Genomic DNA, 21,854 nt, shown 5'->3' with positions numbered 1-21,854 from the left:
GTCAAGAGAGCAACATGAACAGGAGCTTGGAATAAGTTGATTCCAACCCTCATGGGTGACCTTTGGGGGTTCATGACTTCAGGGGAGGAAGTAACTGCAGATGTGGTAGGAACAGCAAGAGAACCAGAATGAGAAGTGGAGCCCGAAGATGGGACTGAATTGCTACAAACTCATGATCAGACTTAAACGGATGAGGCTCTTATGTCTGAGCCAAGAAAGTGTTTCCTTGGGATGGAATCTGCTCCTGTGAAAATTGTTAAAATGACAGCAAAGGATTTAGAATATGACATCAACTCAGTTGACAAAGCCGCAGTCGGCTTGAGTGGATTGACTCCAATTTTGGAAGAAGCTCTACTGTGGGTAAAATGCATCACAGGCTGCAGAGAAATCATTTATGAAAGGAAGAGTTAATCAAGGAGGCGGGCTTCACTGTTGTCTTATTTTAGGAAATTACCAAGGCCACCTCACCTTCAGCCCCAACATGATGAGTTGGCCTCCATCCACATCAAGGTAGGACCCTCCACCAGCAAAAAGATTACAAGGTGCTGAAAGCTCAGATGATGGTTGGCATTTTTTAGCCATCGAATGTTTTTAGATAAAAATACGTACATTGTCATTTTACATATAATGCTATGGCACACCTAATAGACTACAGTATTGTATAAGCGTGACTTTTATACGCACTGTGAAACCACAGAACTTCATTGGGCTTGCTTTATTGCAGTGGTTTGGAACCAAACCCACAATATCTCTGACGTATGCCCATATAAAATTTCCTCATTGTCTGGGAGTGTTAATTTTGTTCAGTTTTGCTTTCTTTTGTTTTTGTTAAATTTTATTTTGAGATCATTGTAATTGCCATGCGATTGAAGAAATACAGAGAGATCTTTGTACCTCCTTCTGGTTCCTCCAGTGGTAACACCTTGCTAAACAATCACAGTATTTCATTCCAGAGCATTGAATTTGATACCATCAAGATATAGGAGATTTCTATTTACTATTTACAGGTCACTCGTGGTTCCCTTTCTAGGCACATGCTCTTCTGTCCTGCCGCTGCCCCTTCCTTAATTTCTACAACATCTGTCTCCACCTCTATAATTTTTCATTTCAAAAATGTTACCTAACTTGCAGCTAGTAGATAAACTAACTCCTAGAGGGCTAGTGCACAGCATAGTGAATATAGAAACAATATTGAATGGCCTTTTTCAAACCTGCTAAGAGACTAGACCTGAATTTTTCCCTCTACCAAATGGAAAAATGATAATTATATGATGTGATAGAAGTACTACTACTTCAGTGGTGATCCTACCACAGTATTTAAATGTGTCACATCAACATGTGACACATATTGTACAACTTAAATTTATACAATGTTATATGTCAAATATATTTCAATTAAAAATGCAAAAAAAGAGAAAGTTATGTAAGTGGAATTACGGTATACAACCCTTCTGGATCGCCTTTTTTCTAGCAGCATCACTCTCTGAAGATTCATTCGGAATCATTCATTGTCATGTGTTTCAGTAGCTGGTTCATTTTCGTTGCTGAATAGTATTCCATGGTATGGCTGCACCACAGTTCAACTGTTCACCTGTGGAAGGACATCTAGGTTTTTTCCAGTTTTGGACTAGTACAGTGATGCTATAAATATTAGTATATAGGTTTTCATATAAACATAAGTTTTCACTTCTCTAGGATGAACATCCAGGAGGGCAATTTGGGGGATGTATGTTAATTGCATGCTTCGTGTTTAGAGAAGCTGCTAACCCATTTTCAAGAGTGGCTGCACCCTTTTCCATTCCCACCAGTATTGTCTGTATGATCCTTGACATCATTCAGTTTCTACCTTATTGTTTTAGCCATTCTGATAGGACAGTAAGCACCATGAGGGCAGAAACAATGCCTACCAGGTTAACCACCATAGCTGACCTATTATAGGTTCTCCCTGTGTCCCTCTATCTACCTCTGTTGAACTGAAATTGAACAGAAAAATTTGTGATCTTGTGGCACATGCGTTTCCATAAGTATTTGAAGGTACCAATCTTGAGTAGTTGTCATTCATATAAAGATTCTTAATCTTTTCTACATTTTCTCCTCAGTCTCAGAGATAAAATCTTCAACTCTTTTCTCCCTTACTATAGGCTTGTACACAATCGTCTTTGGCTTTGCTCAGAATTTAACTCCCCTAACTTCCTTCATGGCCATGAACTACCACCACCAACTCAAGTTCTTGTAACTTTAACAGCCCAAGTGAGAACTGGACTCCAGAGGAAGAACCTTAGCCCACACTGTCCGTCTTCTTTCTCTTCTTCTTGTGTTTGTAGATCTTCTAACTATGTGGCCAAAGGAGGCAGCGTATGGTGATGATTTTGATGCTTCATGCTACTATTTATTTCTTTGGGTTTTCCCATTTAGAAAGATAATGCATTTTTCCTTCTGATTAGGTAGTTACATTACTATCTGGCCCAGAAACCTCACCATGATAATATTCTATCATTTGAGGTTGTCCCTGGCTTCAGTAAATTTAATAATGAGTTACTGATAGTTTCCTTTCAGTTAGATCCCTATCATATAGATGAACATTGCTTTCAAAATAATATTTAGACAGTGTGTGTTACTTATCCTGAGTCTTATCTTGTCGGTGTTCATGTAAGGTCCCATTTGGGCAGAGCTGCCTCAAACCGGGACCCTCCTCAGTTTTCATTGGCTGATGGAAACAGCAGCCCAGGTGGCATCAATAATATGTGTTAAGTTGGGACGCCTGGGTGGCTCAGTTGGTTAAGCAGCTGCCTTCGGCTCAGGTCATGATCCCAGTGTCCTGGGATCGAGTCCCACATCGGGCTCCTTGCTTGGCAGGGAGCCTGCTTCTCCCTCTGCCTCTGCCTGCTATTCTGTCTGCCTGTGCTCACTCTCCCTCTCTCTGACAAATAAATAAAATCTTAAAAAAAAAATAATATGTGCTAAGCCTAAAAATTCCTGATAGATAATGAAATATTCCTTTGGGATATGGTTTCAGTTTAGGAAAACTCAACACTCTGAAACCTTAAGTCTTGGAAAAGAAATGGAGGGACCATTCAGCCTCTTTGGGGGGGGGACTGCTGAGTTATTTTAAGTCACCACTGGTTTCCATCAACTATTCCCCTTCTTGAACAATTTATGTCTTAATTGTAGCACAGCACCAGGCATTTATGTATGGCAAACAAGTACATAGCATGAATCTATGAATGAGTAAATGGGCCTGAATGAATGAATGAATGTCTGAGTGAAGTAATAGCCCAAGTGAATGAATCACACGCCATATGCATCTGTCTATTGTAGCTTCCAATTTCCGTGTTGAAGGACAAACCATTTCAGGTCCAGAGGGTGTTTTCTGGATTATACCGGACAAGATGACCAAACAAGCAATGACTAATTTAGGCATCTATTCCCTGCCAGGCACGGAGATGGCATTTTTACGACAATTGACTTCTTTGTGACCTCTCGCTGAAAATGTCCTTTGAAGAGAAAGAATATATTCTGGATAAAATGCAAACAACAACAACACATTCTGAACAATCAGTTTCCAGCCCAGACTTGATAAATCCCATATTCTGAATGAGGCAGAGCCTGGTACATGCTGGGGCCTTTCACCAGGCTCTGGACGGGGAGTGACGAACGAAATAAACAGTGGCTCTGACCTCGTGGAACTTATGTTCTAGGGAAGGAGACAAACCAAAAAGAACAAATAGTTGTGGATTGTGATGAATGCCAGGAAAGAGCCGGAAAGGGTGCTGGGATCGGAATAACAGGACTGGCTTTAGACTGCGTGGTCTCCGAGGAGGAGAACTTTAAGCTGAAAATCTCTGCTTTCACATGGGTCCCAGGGGCATCATATGTAACCTTTCAAAGTTCCACTCCAGTGGCACTCGTTAGACTTAACATTACACATCTTCCACTCCCAGTGGTCCCACTGGACACCAGTCAACAATCTGTCGAGGGTGGTGGGCTCCCAAAATGTGTCCACCCTGCTTTATTTGCATTTCTGCCTTTTTCTCTGGAGAAACAGTCCCTGAGTTTTACATACACTTCCCTAGGGGCATAATTCTGCCCCTTGTTAATGGGAAGCTTCCCTTGAAAGATGGGTAGATACTGAGGAACTGTCACCTATTGGCTGCTTGTGTAAAATGTTAATTATGAAATAATTGGGGGACGATTTTTTGATCTATGTAGATACAAAGCAAAACACCCAGATCATGGGTTTTGTACACTGAGTACAGCAACAGATTGGTTCATAATGTAAGCAGTTGGACGAGTCAAAGCAATTGAGCAAGTGGGCCCAATGGGTATTGGGTCTTTCAATTCAAATGCTTTATTTCTTCCTTTTCCTCGATTCTGCCTCTGGCCTGGGATCGAGTGAACTCAGTGCCTACGCTTGGAAAGATTTGCTTGAACTGTCTCTGTCCGTTTAACGTGTGTAAAAGGAAAGAGAGAATGGATAGTCCAAGTTGAGATGGGTAGCGTTAAGTGTAGAGCCTGTGTTGAATTTTTCTGGTTGGATGAAGTCCTTTAAAACAAATCTCAAAACTATAAATATCCACAAATTGTCTTTTTGGTAAATGTTTAGCCGATGGGCTGAATAACCAGGAAAATATATGATCATATGTGTATATAGGTACTATCAGAAAACTATTTGTGTCTGCACAGAGGCTTGTCCTTGGGCTAAGAGCCAAAAATAATTCTTGTCATGGGAAAAACAATTTTAAAGCTCATTAATTATGCCTAAAATTTACATTTTTATTTTCATTTCAAGCCTTGATTGCAGTCTATTAATAAATGAAAATGTGCTTGCATTTTTAAGTACTTCTGGATTTCACAAGCTTTGTTTTCAAAGAGGGCGAAGCTCAGCCAACACTTTAATTTACGAAGGGAATAGTCGGGGGAAAAGTCTTTATTAAATAAAGAAATTATCTTTGAAGAAATAGTTGGAGTTGAGTAAATATACTTAATGCTTACTGAGGCTTTTTTCTTTTTAATTTAATTTGTGTTTTTATAAAAGCAAAATAGAAAGAGTTTTTTAAAAATAAAAAAATGCTACAAAGTTTATAAAACAGAAGGCAACACTCCCAACACTCCCCACTCCTGAACCACTTCAAGTCTTAATTTTTCCCATTTTATATCCATATTTTTCAGTAATATAGTATTTTCGATTTCTTTAAATTTTCAGAACTATCTATTGAATTCGCGCTAAAGACAGATTTGCTTCTTCCTTTTCAGTATTTATAGTTTTCTCCTCTTATTCCTGGCTTGTTTTACTGGTTAGGACTCTTTGTATGATGTTGAAAGCACTTTTCTTTGTTCTTGCTCTTAGGGGCAAAATTATATTCATTCCTTCATTATGAAATATAATGTTAATTGTAGGGCTTTGTAGATTTCCCTTTATCAAGCTGGGAAGTTCCCCTCTGTTTCTAGTTTGCTGGACTGTGTTTGTTTGTTTGTTTGTTTTAGTCACAAATGGGTATTGAATTTTGTCAATTTTTCCCCTCTATCTATTAAGAAGATCAGATGGTTTTTTTATTTTAGTCTGTTGATATGGTGAATTACATTGATTAATTTTAGGGTGTTAACTAACATTGGGCCGTGATGTATGATTCTTTTAAAATATTCTGGATCCAAGCTATTAATATTCTGAAATAATTTTCTATGTCTATATTCATAAAGTGTTGGTCTTTGGTTTTCTTCCCACATAATAGCTTTGCCAGGTTTTGGTGTTAGGATTATACTGAACTCGTAAACTATTGGGAAATATTCTCCTGTCTCCTTTAATTTCTGAAATAATTTGTATCAGATTGGTACTATTTCTTCTGTAAATGTTTCATAGGATTTACCAGTGAAGTCATTTGAGTCCAGAGGTTGTCTATTTTAATAGGCACAGAATTCTTCATAGTTTTTTATTTCTTCTAGCATTCCTTTGGAAGGCTGTGGTTTTCAAGAAATTTGTTATTTTAATCTAACTACTGAAATTATTTGTGTAAAATTATTCCTAATATCTACTTATGAGCCTTTAAATACCCTCTTTTTCATTCCTGATATTGCTAATTTTTCACTCTTTTTTTCTTGATTAGTCTAGCTATGAGTTTATCAACTGTATTAACTTAGAACAAAACTATTTACTTTGTTGATTTTTCTCCATTGTCTGTTTTCTATCTTGTTGATTTCTGCATATTATTTCCCCTCTTCTCCTTTCTTTGGGCTTAATTTGTTCTTTTTATTCTTTTTTCTTATGGTGGGAGCTCAAAACACTGAGTTTACATTTCTCTAATATAAGCATCTAAAGTTATACATTTAAAAAAACATTGCTTTAGGCGGACCCCACAAATTTCTTTATATTGGGTTTCCATCATATTACAAAATACTTCCTAATTTCCTTTTTTTAATTTGTTTTTGGCACACAGTTTATTTTGAAGTGTGTTATTTTGTTTCCAAACAATTGGGAATTTTTCCAGGCATTTTTTACTATTGATTTCTAATTTAATTACTTTGTGGTTAGAGAACAGATTTGGATAGTTTGAATCTCCTACGTTTACTGAGATATGTTTAATGGCCCTAAGTAAAGTGTATCTTGGGCAAGGTTCCAGGTACATTTGAACATAATGCGTATTCTACTATTGAGTAGAATGTTTTGTAAATGTCAATTAGGTCAAGTTGGTTGATGTTTCTGTTCAGCTTTTCTCTATCCTTCCTGATTTCCTGTTGACATATTCTATCACTTTATGAGAGGCAGGTGTTAAAATCTCTGATTGCAGTTGTGGGTTGGTCTGCTCCCCCTTTAAGTCAAAGCTGTGTTAGTTTTGGTTCATGTGCACTGAAGCTCTGTTATGAGGCATATAAACATTTAGGAGTGGTATATTATCTTGACAGATTCACTCCTGACTCATTATAATGTGATTTTTTTAATCCCTGGGTAATAATTCTTTGCTTTGAAATCTATTGCTTCTGATATTAATATATCCATTTCAGATTCTTTCAACTGGGATGAGTAGTGTATCTCTTTTCAGCCTTTTACCATTGGCCTTTGTGAGTCTTTATACTTAAAGTTGGTTTCTCAGGGTGCCTGAGTGGCTCAATGGGTCGAGCCTCTGCCTTTGGCTCAGGTATGATCTAGGGGTCCTGCAATCAGGAACCTCATCGGGCTCTCTGCTCAGCAAGGAGCCTGCTTCTCCCTCTATCTCTGTCTACCTCTCTGCCTACTTGTGATCCCTCTCTCTCTCTGTGAAATAAATAAATAAAATCTTAAAAAAAAAAAAAAGGTTGGTTTCTCATTCCCTATCCCCAGCCTTTGGCAGCTGCTGCCTTACCCTTAGGAGAGACTCACAGCCTTGGAGGTGGCCTTGGAGCTCCCACCTGACCTTCCACTGGGGAATCTTGAAGTTTCTAATCTATTATGGCAGTCCACTCATGACCACTCATTGTTGCCAGTTCAGCTGGCTCTTTCCTCCTTTTGTTTATGGTGGATTATGTCTCCTGATGCTCTCCTTTCATTCTACCAGGAATGAAAGCAAGCACAAGTCTCTTCATTCCTGTAAAGGTCTCATTACTTTCTGGATTTTAGTTCATTTGGGTTTCCATATAGTCTCAGTCTTCAAATGTGTTCAATAAAACTGTGCCTTTGGAACTTATCCAATTTATTTTATTGTTAGATCTCTTACAACGTCTACATCCTAACCGGAAGTCAAATCCTGGATTGTTTTTATGGAAGGAGGAAACCAAGTTATTTTATTTCCCTCTGTCCTGGCAGTTCTCCCTGCTCTTACATTCATCCCTCCTTATGTCTTCATGACACAGGTCTATCCAACAGTTTTTGTTGGTTGAACCAATATGTATGCTCACTCACATCATTTTAACTAAATAAACTTTGTTTATTACCCAACCCCAATTACTTCCTTTGACACCTTTTTATTGGTTAGTGATAGGAATATAGAAAGATCAGTAAATGAAAAGCAAGAGCCCAGATTTTCATGGGATCTTATGACCTCATTATCAGAATTGCAAAAACCTACTTAGTATTTTCTACACATGAAATGTATCAAGAATCCTATTGGTTTCTTTCCTTCTGGAGCTCTCTCTACTGTTTTGCTCTAGAATGGTTGCTTGTTCAGTGCATGGCTGACAGCCAAGGACTTGAGTTCATCTCTTCCCACACTGAGTCTTCTGCCTCCATTTTTTTGTCTTCCTTTCTTTCAGCTCATTCTCTTGTTTTGGTGTGACACAGCCTCAGTAGCTGCCTGAGAAACAGAGCATGGGAGGTAAAATTTTTAAGTCCTTGCATATTTGAAAATGTTGGTTGATAGCTTGGCTGACTATAGAATTCTAATTTAGAAATCAGTATCTCTGAATTTTGAAGAAATATCTTCTTTGCTCCCTAGCGTTGCTAGAAATATTACTATGGAAAAGCCCCATTCTATGCCAAGACCTATTTTTTATTTTTCCTGTTTTGAAGGTTTTAGGATCATTATCTGCAAATTTCTGAATTTTCATCATCAAATGCCTTGTTGAACTGTTTTCATGGGCAGTTTTATCTGGAAACCTATATCTTTCAGGTCTCGACTTCTTCTTTTATTATTTTTTTCATACTTTTCTCTCTCTCTCTCTTTTTTCTGTTCTTTCTGTAACACTTTCTGTATTTGGTTGCTGGACCAGTTTTTCTCTTTTTCTTTCCCTGCTTTTATGTCTCTTGGTCTTTTGATCTACTTGCAGAGAGTTTTCATCAACTTTATCTTCAAAACCTTCTCTTTCTTTCTCTTTCTAAATTTTGCTGTGTTATTTTTAATATTAAAAAAATAATTTTACAGTTTTTCCCCCTTTTTAAAAAAGATTTTATTTATTTATTTGAGAGAGAAAGAGAGCATGAGTGGGAGGAGGGGAGAACTAGAGGGAGAAGCAGACCCCTCACTTAGCAGAGAGCCCATTGTGGGCTCGATCCCAGGACCCTGAGATCATGACCTGAATCAGTCAAATGCTTAACAAATTGAGCCATCCAGACACCTCTATTTTTTATTTTTTCCTTTTTAATGGATGAAATATCTTATTTTTTAAAGGATATCTTAGGACTTTTAAAAAATTCCTTTGAAATTTTATTCTGTTTGTGTTTTTTTTGTTGTTTGTTTGTTTGTTTGTTTGTTGTCTTTTAAAATTGCCTCTTTTAGAGGTGCCTGGGTGGCTCAGTTGTTAAGCATCTGGCTTAGGCTCAGGTCATGATCCCAAGGTTCTGGGATCGAACCCTGCTTCAGGCACCCTTCTCAGCAGGAGGCCTGCGTCTCCCTCTCTTACTCTCCCTGCTTGTATTCCCTCTCTTGCTGTGTGTCTGTCTGTCAAATAAATAAATAAAATCTTTTAAAAAAAATAAAAATAAAATAAAATTGCCTCTTTTGTTCCAAGTTGTATTTTTCTAGTTAACTGTTTTGGTCTCTTTCAGGTAAGATATTTTATCAATGTCTGCTTGTTCCTAGCTGTTGATTCATAGTTAGAATAAAGCATAGAAACACTGTGTTGGGGTGGCTTGTTGACTAGTGGCTCTACTCTCAGGCATTTCTGCCCATTTCTTAAGGGATTGTAGTTTGTCCGTATCTCTGTGTATTTCCTCTCAGATGTGTTGGCCCAGAGAAGAAAATACCTAATCTTCTACCTGGTGTGGACACAGACCTGGCTTCCAGCATCTGGGAACTGATGCAGGGAGGTGGGTGGTGGAGGCACTTGGGGTTGAGTGTCTCACAATTCAGTATAGTGACTTGGGGCTGACCCTATATCTTGCTCTTTTCTTTATTCTTCCTATCGCTGTCTTGATGATCCCAAGTTCAGAGTCTCTCTGGACCAGTTACTCAGAAGGATGCATCTCCATCACCTGCTGGGCTGGGGAAGGAAATGTTACCTGAATACACAAGGTAAGTGAGTGGATCTGGAGGCCTAACTTTAAACCAGTCATTCTCATATCTACCTATATCTCACACCACCTTTCAGAACCCACCCATGCCTGTAGTTCTTAAGCTGTCTTGTGTTCTAATGAGAATATTACGTGGCTTTCATAGCTGTGTTTTACAGTATCTCTATTAGAACTTTGTCTTCTGTAGAGCCTCCCACCTTCCCTGAAATGACAAGTATTTTATCTTCTAAATACTTGCCCCAGCTCTCTATCCCAGTTGTGTAAATCTCCTCACCGTATGTTCAGAACATTTGATGTTTCATCAATTTTTGTTTTTTGTTTTTGGGAAAAAACCTCTCCGGAGCAATTTGATCTGCTTGCATCTCAACTGGCTGCCCTCCAAGCCTGCTGCCTAGTTGTTGTGTTAGACTACTTTCGCCATCATCTCAGGGATTTCCTTCATGTGTTTTCTGTTGGCTTCTCTTTTACCCTGATTCCATTGCTTCTAAGTCACTGATTTCTTCCTTTATTTTGATGGAGTACTGGTTCCTAGGTTTGTGGTTTTGTTTTGTTTTCACTTTTACGTCCCCGATTTTTTTTCCTGCTATGTTGGTGTTTGAATTTCATATTAGAGGCCTTCTTTGAATGTGTGGGACTCCTTGGCTCCCCTCTCAGCACTGGAAGCTGATTGGAAGTTCTGTGCTTGTGAGTCAGTGTTATCAAGCTCAGATGTCAGAATCCTTAGGCCTATTTTTGAGTCGGTTGCTTTCCCCAGAGAATGTAGGAGAGAGTAAGAAGTCTTAGGAAGGCTCTCAATATTTGTATCTAAAGTTTTATTGATCTATTTCAAGAAGGTATCCATTCCTTTCATTGTAGCTGATACTCCCAGTCAAACAGCCCTGTGTCTTACCTCTTGATAGATTTATCAGTTGGTTTTCTTGATTTGTGAACTATTATCTCTTCTACCTTTAAAAAATTCTGTGTGCATAGGCTTATGCTATTTTAAACATCTTTTTACTACTGCTTTACTGAGACTTTGGCAGGAAATGGATGATATGATATCATATATGACTTTTTCAACTACAATTTTAATTATGTTTTTTAATTAAGTTTTTTATTTTAATTCCACTTAGTTAACATATAGTGTTATGTAAGCTACTGAGCTGCGTTAGTCTTCACAGTAGCTTTATGGAAGAGGTGCTGAAATGATCAGATTGATAGTAGCATGACTTTGGTTTTGTGACTAAAGAACCAGATAGAAGTATAGGGGATATGCAGCATCTAGCTAAAGGACTCATGCCCCGTCAAACAGGATGGCTAAGATAAAAAAATATATATATATATGAGAGCAGAATTCGAGGAGATGGTAAAGAGATTATTGTAAAGATTATTCAAAGAAGTTAGACTCAAACCAGATAGGTGAGTGTAGATGAAATAATTATATGATGGTGTACCTTGCCCTCAGAAGATCAACCTACTTGAAGAGTAGACTACAACGAACTCTACTTGGAGAGTAGAGTTGAATCCTTCATTATTGCAACCATAGAAATGGATTTATGTGTCTGTTGGGGAGAGCTTTCCTGGATATACAAAACCAACATTTCTTTTCCTGGTCTTGGATTTCTGTTCTTCAGTCTTTTACTTGCTCAGGATAGTAACCTCAGTTCTCTTAGATTGGTTACTACAATTTGTCTGGGATTCTTGCTCATGTAACCAGGAATCCTTTAACTCCAGGAAGGTTGAGAGTTGAATTTGAAGGGGAGGAAATAAGTAAAATCTGTAGTACTATTACGATTCATGTTAGGTTTAAGAAAACTGAAATCTTTGTGTATTTATTGTTTACAATGTTTATGATAACTTGAAGTTCACTATATTTCTATCAAATTTACAAGAATTGAGTTCTTAGAAAGACTTTGGCTAGAAAGGCAGACATTGGAAAGGATTAAAAAGAAGACTCAAAATATATTAAATTTATAGGGGCACCTGGGTGGTAGAGAGAGTAGCCTCTCTGCCTACTTGTGATCTCTGTCTGTCAAATAAATAAATAAATAAAAATCTTAAAGAATATATATTAAATTTATAAATAAAGTTTAAGTTGATTCATTAAGTTTTAAATGGTACCGATTATTTGAAAAAATTTTGTCTGCTCAACTTGAGTTGACTAAACATTAATCAAAGGCCATCTTAAAAGTGATTGTTGAAATTTTCTGTATTTAGATATAAAATTATGGTAAGATTGTGATAAGTTAAATTCAAGGACTAAGGAAAGTTAGGTTTTCAAATATGTATCATAAATTAACTATTAATTAAAATTTCAAATAGCAAAAAGCAGCCATTTCTGAATCTGAGAAGTTGCCCTTGTATTGACAATCAAAGAAAACCCCTCATATTGACCTAGAAGAGAAAATTGAGACTCAGAGAAGTTAAGTATTTTGCTTAAGATCACAGAACCTACCAGACGGAACATTTGCTTGCCTCTCAAGGCAGTGTGCTGAAATGGTGCATAAACAATGAATCGTGGAACACTGAAAAAATTAAATTAAATTAAAAAAAGAAATTATGCTATACCACCTCAAAGTATAGTTCTTGGATGTATATATTTTCAAAATCCCTTTTGAGATGGGTGCAGTTTAATGTATCACGGCAACTTTGTAGATCTCAATTGTGAAAAGAAAAGTCCAAACAATCCCAGGGGTGACTTTGTGTGTGTTTTGCTGATATTGAATATTAGACATTCCCTAGGGGTAGCATATAACCATAGATAATTATTGCTGGAAATTAGCTTAGCATTGAAACTTAAAGAAACATATGTAAAGTGTAATGAAAGCACTTGGAGAACATGATCCAGGTACAAATTTAGTGCAGGTTAATGAAAGAGGGGTCAGAAGAACAATTAGAATATTCATTAACCATTTTTATTTATGCTTCTATCCCCAAATCTTAATATTTAAGTAAAATCTCCTTCTTTGGTTGTAGTGGCAATAAATGAAAGTGTATTTGCAATTCCCAAGTAGGTTTAAATTTGTGAGTCTTACTCTTACTCCAGGGAGCTTGAGTCAATAACCCCTGTTATGGATTTAAAACACTGGGAGGGAATCTACTTAGGAAAAGAGAATGGGCTTTCTGTTCTCATAGATGCAGGTTGTGGGATTGGGTTGTTCGTTGTTGTAGTTGTTGTTGTTGTTGTTGTTGTTTGAGCTGTGTGATCCTAGGTGCGGTATTAACCTCTTGGATTCTGTATTTGTGAAATGGAAATAATAGTGCCTACTCTTAGAACCACAAGGCCTGGAGATGATCTGATGAATCATTTATTCCAGGTCTTGGAACAGATAGAAGACACCATAAATGACAGCTATTAGTACCATTATTATTGTCTTCAGGAATGAAAACCTTAGCTAGGGCAATTAACTAGACGACCAGAAGAAAATATAAAACCAAAGCAACGCATTAATCTGTAGACTGTGGTGTGTGCATGTGTGCATAAGTGTCTCCGTGTTTGTGGTATTGTTACGACTGATTAGAGAAAAAGAAACCTACTGGATCCATTACTGTTCAAGAGGAGCAGGCACGCACATGGGTGAGAGTGTAGGAGCTTGATAAATTTGTGAGTGTAGACCTTCGTCGTTCCATTGTAATGGAGCACACACTGTGTTCCAGACACGGAGCTCAGCACCTCAGATCTAAAAACAATAAGGCTCCTAACCTGGAGGAATTCATCATCCAGCAGCCAACACAGGCTTATTCATAAATAAATCAGATGCAAAGAGGCACATGCAGTGATGAAGGTGGTGCGGAGCACTTCCCTGGAGGGACGGGCACCTGAAGAGAGGGCTAGAGAATGAATAGGAATGAACTAAGTGCATTCCAGGTGTCGCAAGAGCAAAGAAAGACAGGACAGCTGGGTGGCTCAGTCAGTTGGTTAAGTGTGTGCCTCTGGCTTAGGTCATGATCTCAAGGTCCTGGGATTGAGTACTGCATTGGGAATCCTTGCTCAGTGGGAAGCCTGCTTCTCCGTCTGCCTGACACTCCCCTTGTTTATGTTCTTTCTCTATCTCTTTCACAAATAAATAAATAAAATATTTTTTTTTAAAAAGAGCAAAGAAAGGCACAGAGGAACAAAAAGCATGGCATATGTGCTAGAAGCTTCAAGCAATTTGTCTTGCTCAAGAATAGGGCAGGGGTGAGAAATGGAGGTAGCAGCATCTGCTGTTTTAAGAAGCATGAATTTTATCTTGGAAATACTAGAGAGTTTGAGCAAATGAGAGTGATTAGTCCCTTTTTAAGACTCTCTTCTACAAAAAAATACATATTTATACAAGGATACTTGTTACAGCATTCTATGTATCAACAAGAGATTCAGAACAGCCTACTTATTGGCTAGAAATAGGTACCTGACCTGACTACTACATATCAGGCAGCTATTGAAGGAACACAGTACCTTTATAAGAAATAAAATGGAAAGATCACCACGATATTGCTAAGTAAAAAAAAAAAAAAAAAAAAAGGAAGAAAAACATGTATGGTATGCTTCATTTGTGTAAGGAAACAACAACACAGAGTGCTTTTTCTCCAGAATGCTTATCTGTGTGTATGTTCCTCTACTCTTTCTCTTCCTTCCTTCTTTCTCTTCTTACTGGCTATATTCATTTCCCTACTCATCAAAGCAAGGCGTGGGGCCACCAGATTTAACAAATTTCACATCTTCCATCTCCAGCCATAGAGAGAGGTCAATAAGATACTTGGACCCCGAGTCCAAAACTCTAGGGAACAAACTCTGAATGAGAAACAATTAACCGTGGCCTAGAAAATGGCAGCTCCTGGGAGGGGAAACAGACTTTTTTTAGGGAGTTGGAGGAAGGGCAATTCTTAGAAGGAAGGGGAGGAGATTTCTGCATAGAAACGGAAGAAAATACTACAGAGATTTTTCATATTTTTAAAAAGATCTTATTTACTTATTTGACAGAGAGATAGAGAGAGAGCACAGTAGGCAGAGTGGCAGGCAGAGGCAGAGGGAGAGGGAGAAGCAGGCTCTTCGCTGAGCAGGGAGCCTGACCCAGGGCTCGATCCCAGGACTCCGGGATCATAACCTGGGCCAAAAGCAGATGCTTAACACACTGAGCCACCCAGGTGCCCCACCTGGACATAGTCTTTTAAGATTTAACTTCCCAATTAACTGCATATTACTTTGTTCATTTGTTTTGTCTGCTACTTTATAACTGTTTATGTGACGATAACAGTTAATCACCTGTTGTTCTATTGATGGAATTTGGGATTGTTCTTGTGTTTTTGCTAAATATTTCTATACATGTCTCCTATGATGTGTAGGAATTTCTCTTCAAATTTTTTTAAGATTTATTTATTTAAGAGAGGGTGCACATGTGCAAGCATGGGGAGGGGCAGAGGGAGAGGGAGAGAAAGGCAGAGAAGCAGACTCGCCACTGAGTGCGGAGCCTGATACAGTATAGGATTCCAGAACCATGACCTGAGACAAAACCAAGAGTAGGAGGCTTAACCAATCGAGCCATCCAGGCACTCCTCTCTTTAATTTAAACCTAGGACAAGTTATTAGATCACAAAACTGGTTAACATTCAGCTTAGGAGATAAGCCTGAACAGTTTTCTCATTGACACTCAGTGTTATAAAATAAAGCCAGTGAATTTACATTTCCTCCCACACTTGGTATTGTCTGGCACTTTCTAATGTTTGACAATAGAATGAGTGGAAAATCTTATCTCATTGTGGTCTTGATTTTTCATTTCTCTGCTATTTAATGATGCTGAATATCTTCTCATGCTTTCTTTGGCAGCATTTCTTCTGAAAATGTCTGTTTCTGTGTCTTGTCTCCATTTAATTCCTTTTTGCGTCTTAGACCTTCCAGTTATGATCACTTTATTTCAGCCTGAAGGTGCTCCTGTAGTGTTTCCTTTAGAGAGGTACTACTGGTGGCAAACTCTTTCCACTTTGTTTCTGGAAATGTCTTTATTTTTGCCCTCATCTGCAAAAGATAGTTTCATCTTGTATAGAATTCTAGATTGGTAGTGATTGTCTTTCTCCACACTGAAGATCTTAGTCCATGGTTTATAGGCTTCTGTTGTTGCCCTTAAGAAGTTAGCTGTCAGGGCGCCTGGATGACTCAGTGGGTTAAAGCCTCTGCCTTTGGCTCAGGTCATGATCTCAGGGTCCTGGGATCGAGGCCCACATCAGGCTCTCTGCTCAGCAGGGAGCCTCGTTTCCCCCTCTCTCTGCCTGCCTCTCTGCCTACTTGTGATCTCTGTCTGTCTGTTAAATAAATAAAATCTAAAAAAAAAAAAAAAAAGAAGTTAGCTGTCAGTTTAACTGTTGCTTCTCCAAGAGCAATCATTTTTTCCCTCTGAATGCCTCTAATATTTTTTCTTCTTTTGCTCTTCTGAATTTTTACTGTAAGGTTTCTAACTTATTTGTTTTTTAAAAATTATATTTAACCTGCTTTGGATTTTTGGAATTTTTCTCTCTATAGTTTACACTGTTGTTGGTTCTGGGAAATTTTCAGTCTCTCCTTTAAATATGTCCTCAATCCCCATCCCCAGTCTCTCTTCCCTCTTCCTGGAAATCTGATTGTATAGAGGTTAGCCTATTTTTCTTTCTGTCTTTCATACTTCAAAACCACTCATACATTATTATTATTATTTTTTATCTCTTTGTCTTCCTGGCCTGCATTCTGGGTAATTTCTGCTGGCTTATTCTCCACTTTGCTAGTTTTCTCTTTGGATGACTCTAATTTTCTTAAATCTGTCTGTTAAATTTTGCATTGTAATTGCTATGTTGTTATTTCTAGGAGTTCTATTTGGTCATTCTCCAAACTGCTTGATTGGTTTTTGTAACTTCTGTCCCCTGAAGGTACGTACAAGTATGTCCTTTATTTTTCTAAATATATTAAGCATAACTATGCTATCTAGTATCTAATAATTTCAATATCTGGAGAGTTTGATTGTCTATTCCTGTAATCTGTTATGTCTGCTAGTTTTTGCTCCTGGTGCTTTGCTTCATGGTGTGCATATAGTAGTGTTTTTTTGCTCTGAAATGCTTATTTTCATTTTGAAATTGTAGTAATTCTCTGAGTTTAGGATGGAAGTACATTCCTCCAAAAACAATATGTGTAAAATATATGTACACCAATCAATAGTCTTTATACAAAAAAGAGAGAGAGAGAGAGAGAAGATAGGGTCATCAGAAGATAAGGCCAGTAGATTCTAACAGGAGAAAAGTTAACATTTACAATAGTAACGACCAAGAAAAAGAAAACCATTGAGAAATAAACTTGATAAGAACCACACAGGCTCTATAGGAAGAAAATATTGGAATAGTTTTGAGAAAAAATAAAAGAATTAAACAACAAGAAAAGAACCATAATCTGTGCTGAGTAGGAAGACAATAGTATCATAAAGATGGCATCAAAATTCAGTAAGAAAAAGATCAGTGATTTATTAATTGGTATTAAAACAACTGGGTAGGCATTTGGAACAAAAAAATTAAGTTGATTCTATGCTCACACTTTGTACCAAAATAAATTCAATATAAATCAAAGGCTTAAATATAAAAAATGATAATATAAAATTATTATCAGAAGCAAATTGATTTTTCCCCTTGAAGTGGGAAATCATTTTTAAAATGACATGAAAGCCAGACACTGATGAATTTGACTACATAAAAATAAAGATAAAATTTTCTGCCTGGCAAATCTATTTTAAACAAAGTAGAAAGACAAATGATTATGTGGGGGAAAAAATTGCCCTTTGTGTCAGAGTCAAAGGGCTAACTTCCTGCATATATATTTTAAAAAAAAGCTCTTACAAATAAAAAGAAGACTAACATAACCAAAAGGAAAATGAACAAAGGGATTTAAATACACAGACACAAAAAGGGAAATAGAGATGGCACCTGAAGGTAAAAATGGATAATCAATGACATTCATAAGACACATTAAAAATAAAATCGCACTGAGATAAGAGAAATAAGAGAAAGTATTAGCAAGAACGGAATAAATACAAATCATGCATTATTGGTGAGAATGTACATTAATCCATCTTTGGGTGGCAGCTTGATATTATCCATTGAATTACAAATGACCTCATTTTGACCCAGAAATCCCAACTCTAGTAATTTATCCCACAGGTAAGTCCACATATATATGAAATGGTGCTCTATAAGTACCATTTATAAAATTCTATAGTTTTCTGTATTATATCTTGTTAATAGAAAAGTATCAGAAAGAACTTAAGTGCCCATCAAGAGGGAAGTATTTAAATATATTACAGTACATGTACACAACAGAATGTTCATGCAGCTAGCACCAAAGAAAGAATGAGGAAATTATGTATTGATATAGACAAATGTCTGATATTATTAAGAAAAACAAGATGCCAAAGAGTATACAGAGGGTGATTTCATTTGTGTAAACCCTGGAAAAGGAATATGAGTGAATATTTGCTCGTATGTGCATATAATGTCTCTGAAAGAGGAAATATAGTCTATCTCTGGGGGGAAAAAAAAACAAAGAAAAGAAAAACTATGAATCTGAGAAATAAGGATGTGGAAGGCAGATTTCTTAGTCAATTCCCTTTGAAACTTTTAAATTTCAACTGTGACTATGTGACTATGTTACTTATTATAAAATTATGCTAACTTTAAATTTGCAAAAAAAAAAATCCCTTCTGTGGATTTAAAAGAGCTAAAAATATTTCCTGTGATGACAAAAAAGATTTCTGACCAATATCGCTGTGTTGATTTTTTGAAAAGGGGGGTATATGTGGGCCATCCTAAAGTCTAAAAGTAAACACTGGTTCCTTGGATGATTGGAATCCAATTTTGGAGGGTAGTTCTGATATTTGTATGGCTGTCATCTAGTGGCATGGGCACTCAAGAGCCTGGAATAAAGCTAATCCTTGAGGAAACTTCTAGAGAGAATTCCTGTAGTGGTGAAAGCAAGGAGCTGAGCTGGTAGGGCTAGGGAGAACATATTTGATTGAGAACTCTGGTTTCTGAAATTGGCTAACTTAGTCTTTGACTCTTGGTGTTATTGTCAATTTGATCTCTTACCTGTTTTGCAATAGTATTGTTAAGAAATCCTTGTAAGTATATTAGAAAAGCTTTGAGTCATTAAGAGAAATCGTTATAGGAAGAACGTTTAGGGGGTGAGATGGAGTCTGTTTCAAGATTTCCCATTGTGGTAACTAGCTTTCAAAGATGGTGCCCAAAGAACCACATCTTCCAGTATTCACACCCTTGTGTAGATCCTCCCATATGTGATCTGGGCTGGGCCTGGGACTCTAAATTATGGAACTTGGCAGAAGTGATCCCTGCGTGAGCTCTGGATCTAAGCCTTTAGGATGCTTGGCAACTTCCTTTTTGACACTTGGAGCCCTGATGTCATATAGGATGCCTGGCTGTGCTGCTAGAGAAACCACATGTACAGACCACCAGGAGTTACCACACAGAGGATAGAGACCCTGAGGCTATATGGAGAGGAAGAGGGACCCAACTGTCTCAACATTCCACCCAAATCTTCAGGCACTCCAGCCCAGGCTTCCATCTGACTGAAACTGCCTGAGGGTCCCCAAGGGTGACCAGAAGACTTGCTGAGCTGAACAGTCAACCCACAGCACTATTCTGAAAGATGATAAAATGGTTGTATTAAGCCTTTAAGTTCTGGGGTTGACATGCCATGATAAATAATCAAAACACCCATTTCACAAAAAATAATCAGAAATGAGAAAGCACTCTGTTTGTCATGTAGGCATTTGCTGGCAAGGCCATGGGAGCCTTCAAAAGCCCCCTTCTTTCTGACCAAGTTGTCTGACCAACCCCCAAATGGGGGCAGGCTAACAAATATGAGGATCTGGGGAAAAGCAATCACATTGGCTATGAGTCTGAAGGAAAGGGAAAAGAAATTCCAAGTAGTACACACATAGACATAAACACACATACACACAACATATATATATATATATCATATATAAAGAGATTTATTTACTTGTTTGTTTATTTATTTATTTATTTATAGTGAACACAAGTTGGGGGGTGGGGCAGAGGGCGAGAGAGAGAGAATCCCAAGCAGGCTCCATGGCCAGTGCGGAGCCTGATGCCGGGCTTAATCTTATAACCCTAAGATCATGAGCTGAAACCAAGAGATGGATGCTTAACCAACTGAACCACCCAGGTGCCCCTAAAGAGATTTATTTTAAAGAGCTGGCTCACCTGATTATAGAGGTTTGCAAGACCAAAATTTATAAGGTAGGCTGACAGACTGATGACCCAGGGAAGGGGTGATATTGCTATACAAGCCTTCTGCTGCAGAGTTTTTTCTTACTTGGGGGAGATCCAACTTTTGTTCTATTTAGCCCTTCAACTGATTAGATGAGACCCACCCACATGATGGCAGGAAAGTTGTTGCACCCAGAGTTCCACCAGTTTAAGGGTTAATCTCCAAAAACATCCAAAAACATTCTCATGAAAACATCTAAAATAATGTTTGACCAAATATTTGGGCAACCTGGCTCAGCCAAGTTGACATATAAAATTAGCCATCACCAATAGTTGATGAAATGGAGGCTTGGAGGGGTTCAGCTGTTGCCCCAAGTTACAACTCACATAGCTACTGTACCAGTATAGTACTGTAGTAATTGCTCCCCAGTAAGGGTAGGTAAGGGACTATTATGAAGAGAAGAGGAGTAATGAAGACAGAAGCATGATCCTGGACTCAGCAGGCCTGGGTTCCACTCTGTATTTTGCCACACACCAGCTGTGGGACTGCAGGGAGGCCACTTCAACTCAGCTTCCACTGCCAATCTGCCCTTGAAGTGTGCTCACATCTGCCCTCTATGCCTCATACAATTGCAGAGATTAAATGAGATAACATTAAGTAGAGTTCCTGCCACTTCTAACACAATCAATAAATGCTAACCAATATATGCTCTCTAAGATAAGACACCTTATAAGCAATAAACAGTAATTCACAATGCATTTGAGATATTACCTCTAAGATTGTCTTGAGAAAGATGGGCAAATATTTAAAGAGTAAGTGAACTGGCCCTAAAGTAGGCCAACCACTGTCAACACGGTTATATATGGATTTTTTTTTTCCTCCTTAGAGATGATCTTACTTCTCAACTCCAGATGCATTTATCCAACTATTTGACACCTCAACTTGCATGTCTCAAAGATATCTAACATCTAATATGAGTTCTTGATTTTCCCCAAGTTGTTCTGGCATATCTTTCCCATCTCAGTAGATAGTACCAACTAGGCACATCGTCTAGAAGCCTAGAAACCTAGAAGTCATTCTTGATTTTTCCTTAACCTCTGGCCCACAACTAACCTGGAGCATATTTTGTCAATTCAATTTCCAAAACATATCTTGAGTTCATCCACATGTCTCCATCTTGAGTGCCACCATCTTGATCCCGGTTTTTATTTATTGCTTGCCTAGGCAATTGGTACAGCATGCACATGGTCTTCCCACATCCAGTTGACTATGGCCATCAGGAATAACTTTCTTACATGAAAACATAGCATTCATTTGCTTAAATCTCTGTAATGGCTCCTCCTTACTCTTAGCATGAACCTTATGGTCCTGCATGGTTAGCCTCTGGTCTATTGGTTCAACCATATCTCATGACACCATCTTACTCACTAAGTTCCAGGCATACTGCCTTCTGTTACCTATCTGTTCAAACCGACCAAGCCTTTCTTTAATCTGTTCCTTGTGCCTGGAACTCAATCCTGCATCATAAGGCTGCTTCCTGCCAGGAAACAACCTTGTTTCCACTCACATGTTACCCCTCTTAGAGAGGCCTTCACACCATCCCATCTAAAGTGAACCCCTCCTCCAGCTGCATCCCCAACACAAAGTCTCAGCTACCTGGCTGTTTCCTATGCATCACATCACAGTTGACAGCTTTTTAAATCACTTGTCCCCTTATTT

At 38.0% G+C, this 21,854-nt stretch overlaps 1 protein-coding gene across 3 annotated transcripts in view; it reads left to right on the top strand.

The window, feature by feature from the left end:
- Positions 1 to 21,854, top strand: part of LOC309855408 (uncharacterized protein) — a 332,305-nt gene that overhangs the window by 277,970 nt on the left and 32,481 nt on the right. For all 3 annotated transcript variants that reach the window (XM_082715646.1, XM_082715647.1, XM_082715645.1), the window contains one exon: positions 16,710 to 16,771. In XM_082715646.1, the coding sequence (XP_082571772.1) occupies positions 16,710 to 16,771 (62 nt within the window). The remainder of the gene's footprint in view (positions 1 to 16,709; positions 16,772 to 21,854) is intronic.

The sequence above is a fragment of the Mustela nivalis genome, assembly GCF_964662115.1.
Source record: "Mustela nivalis genome assembly, chromosome: 20".
NCBI lineage: Eukaryota > Metazoa > Chordata > Mammalia > Carnivora > Mustelidae > Mustela > Mustela nivalis.
Note: the sequence above shows the minus strand (reverse complement) of the source record. Positions and strands in the feature narration are given on the sequence as shown.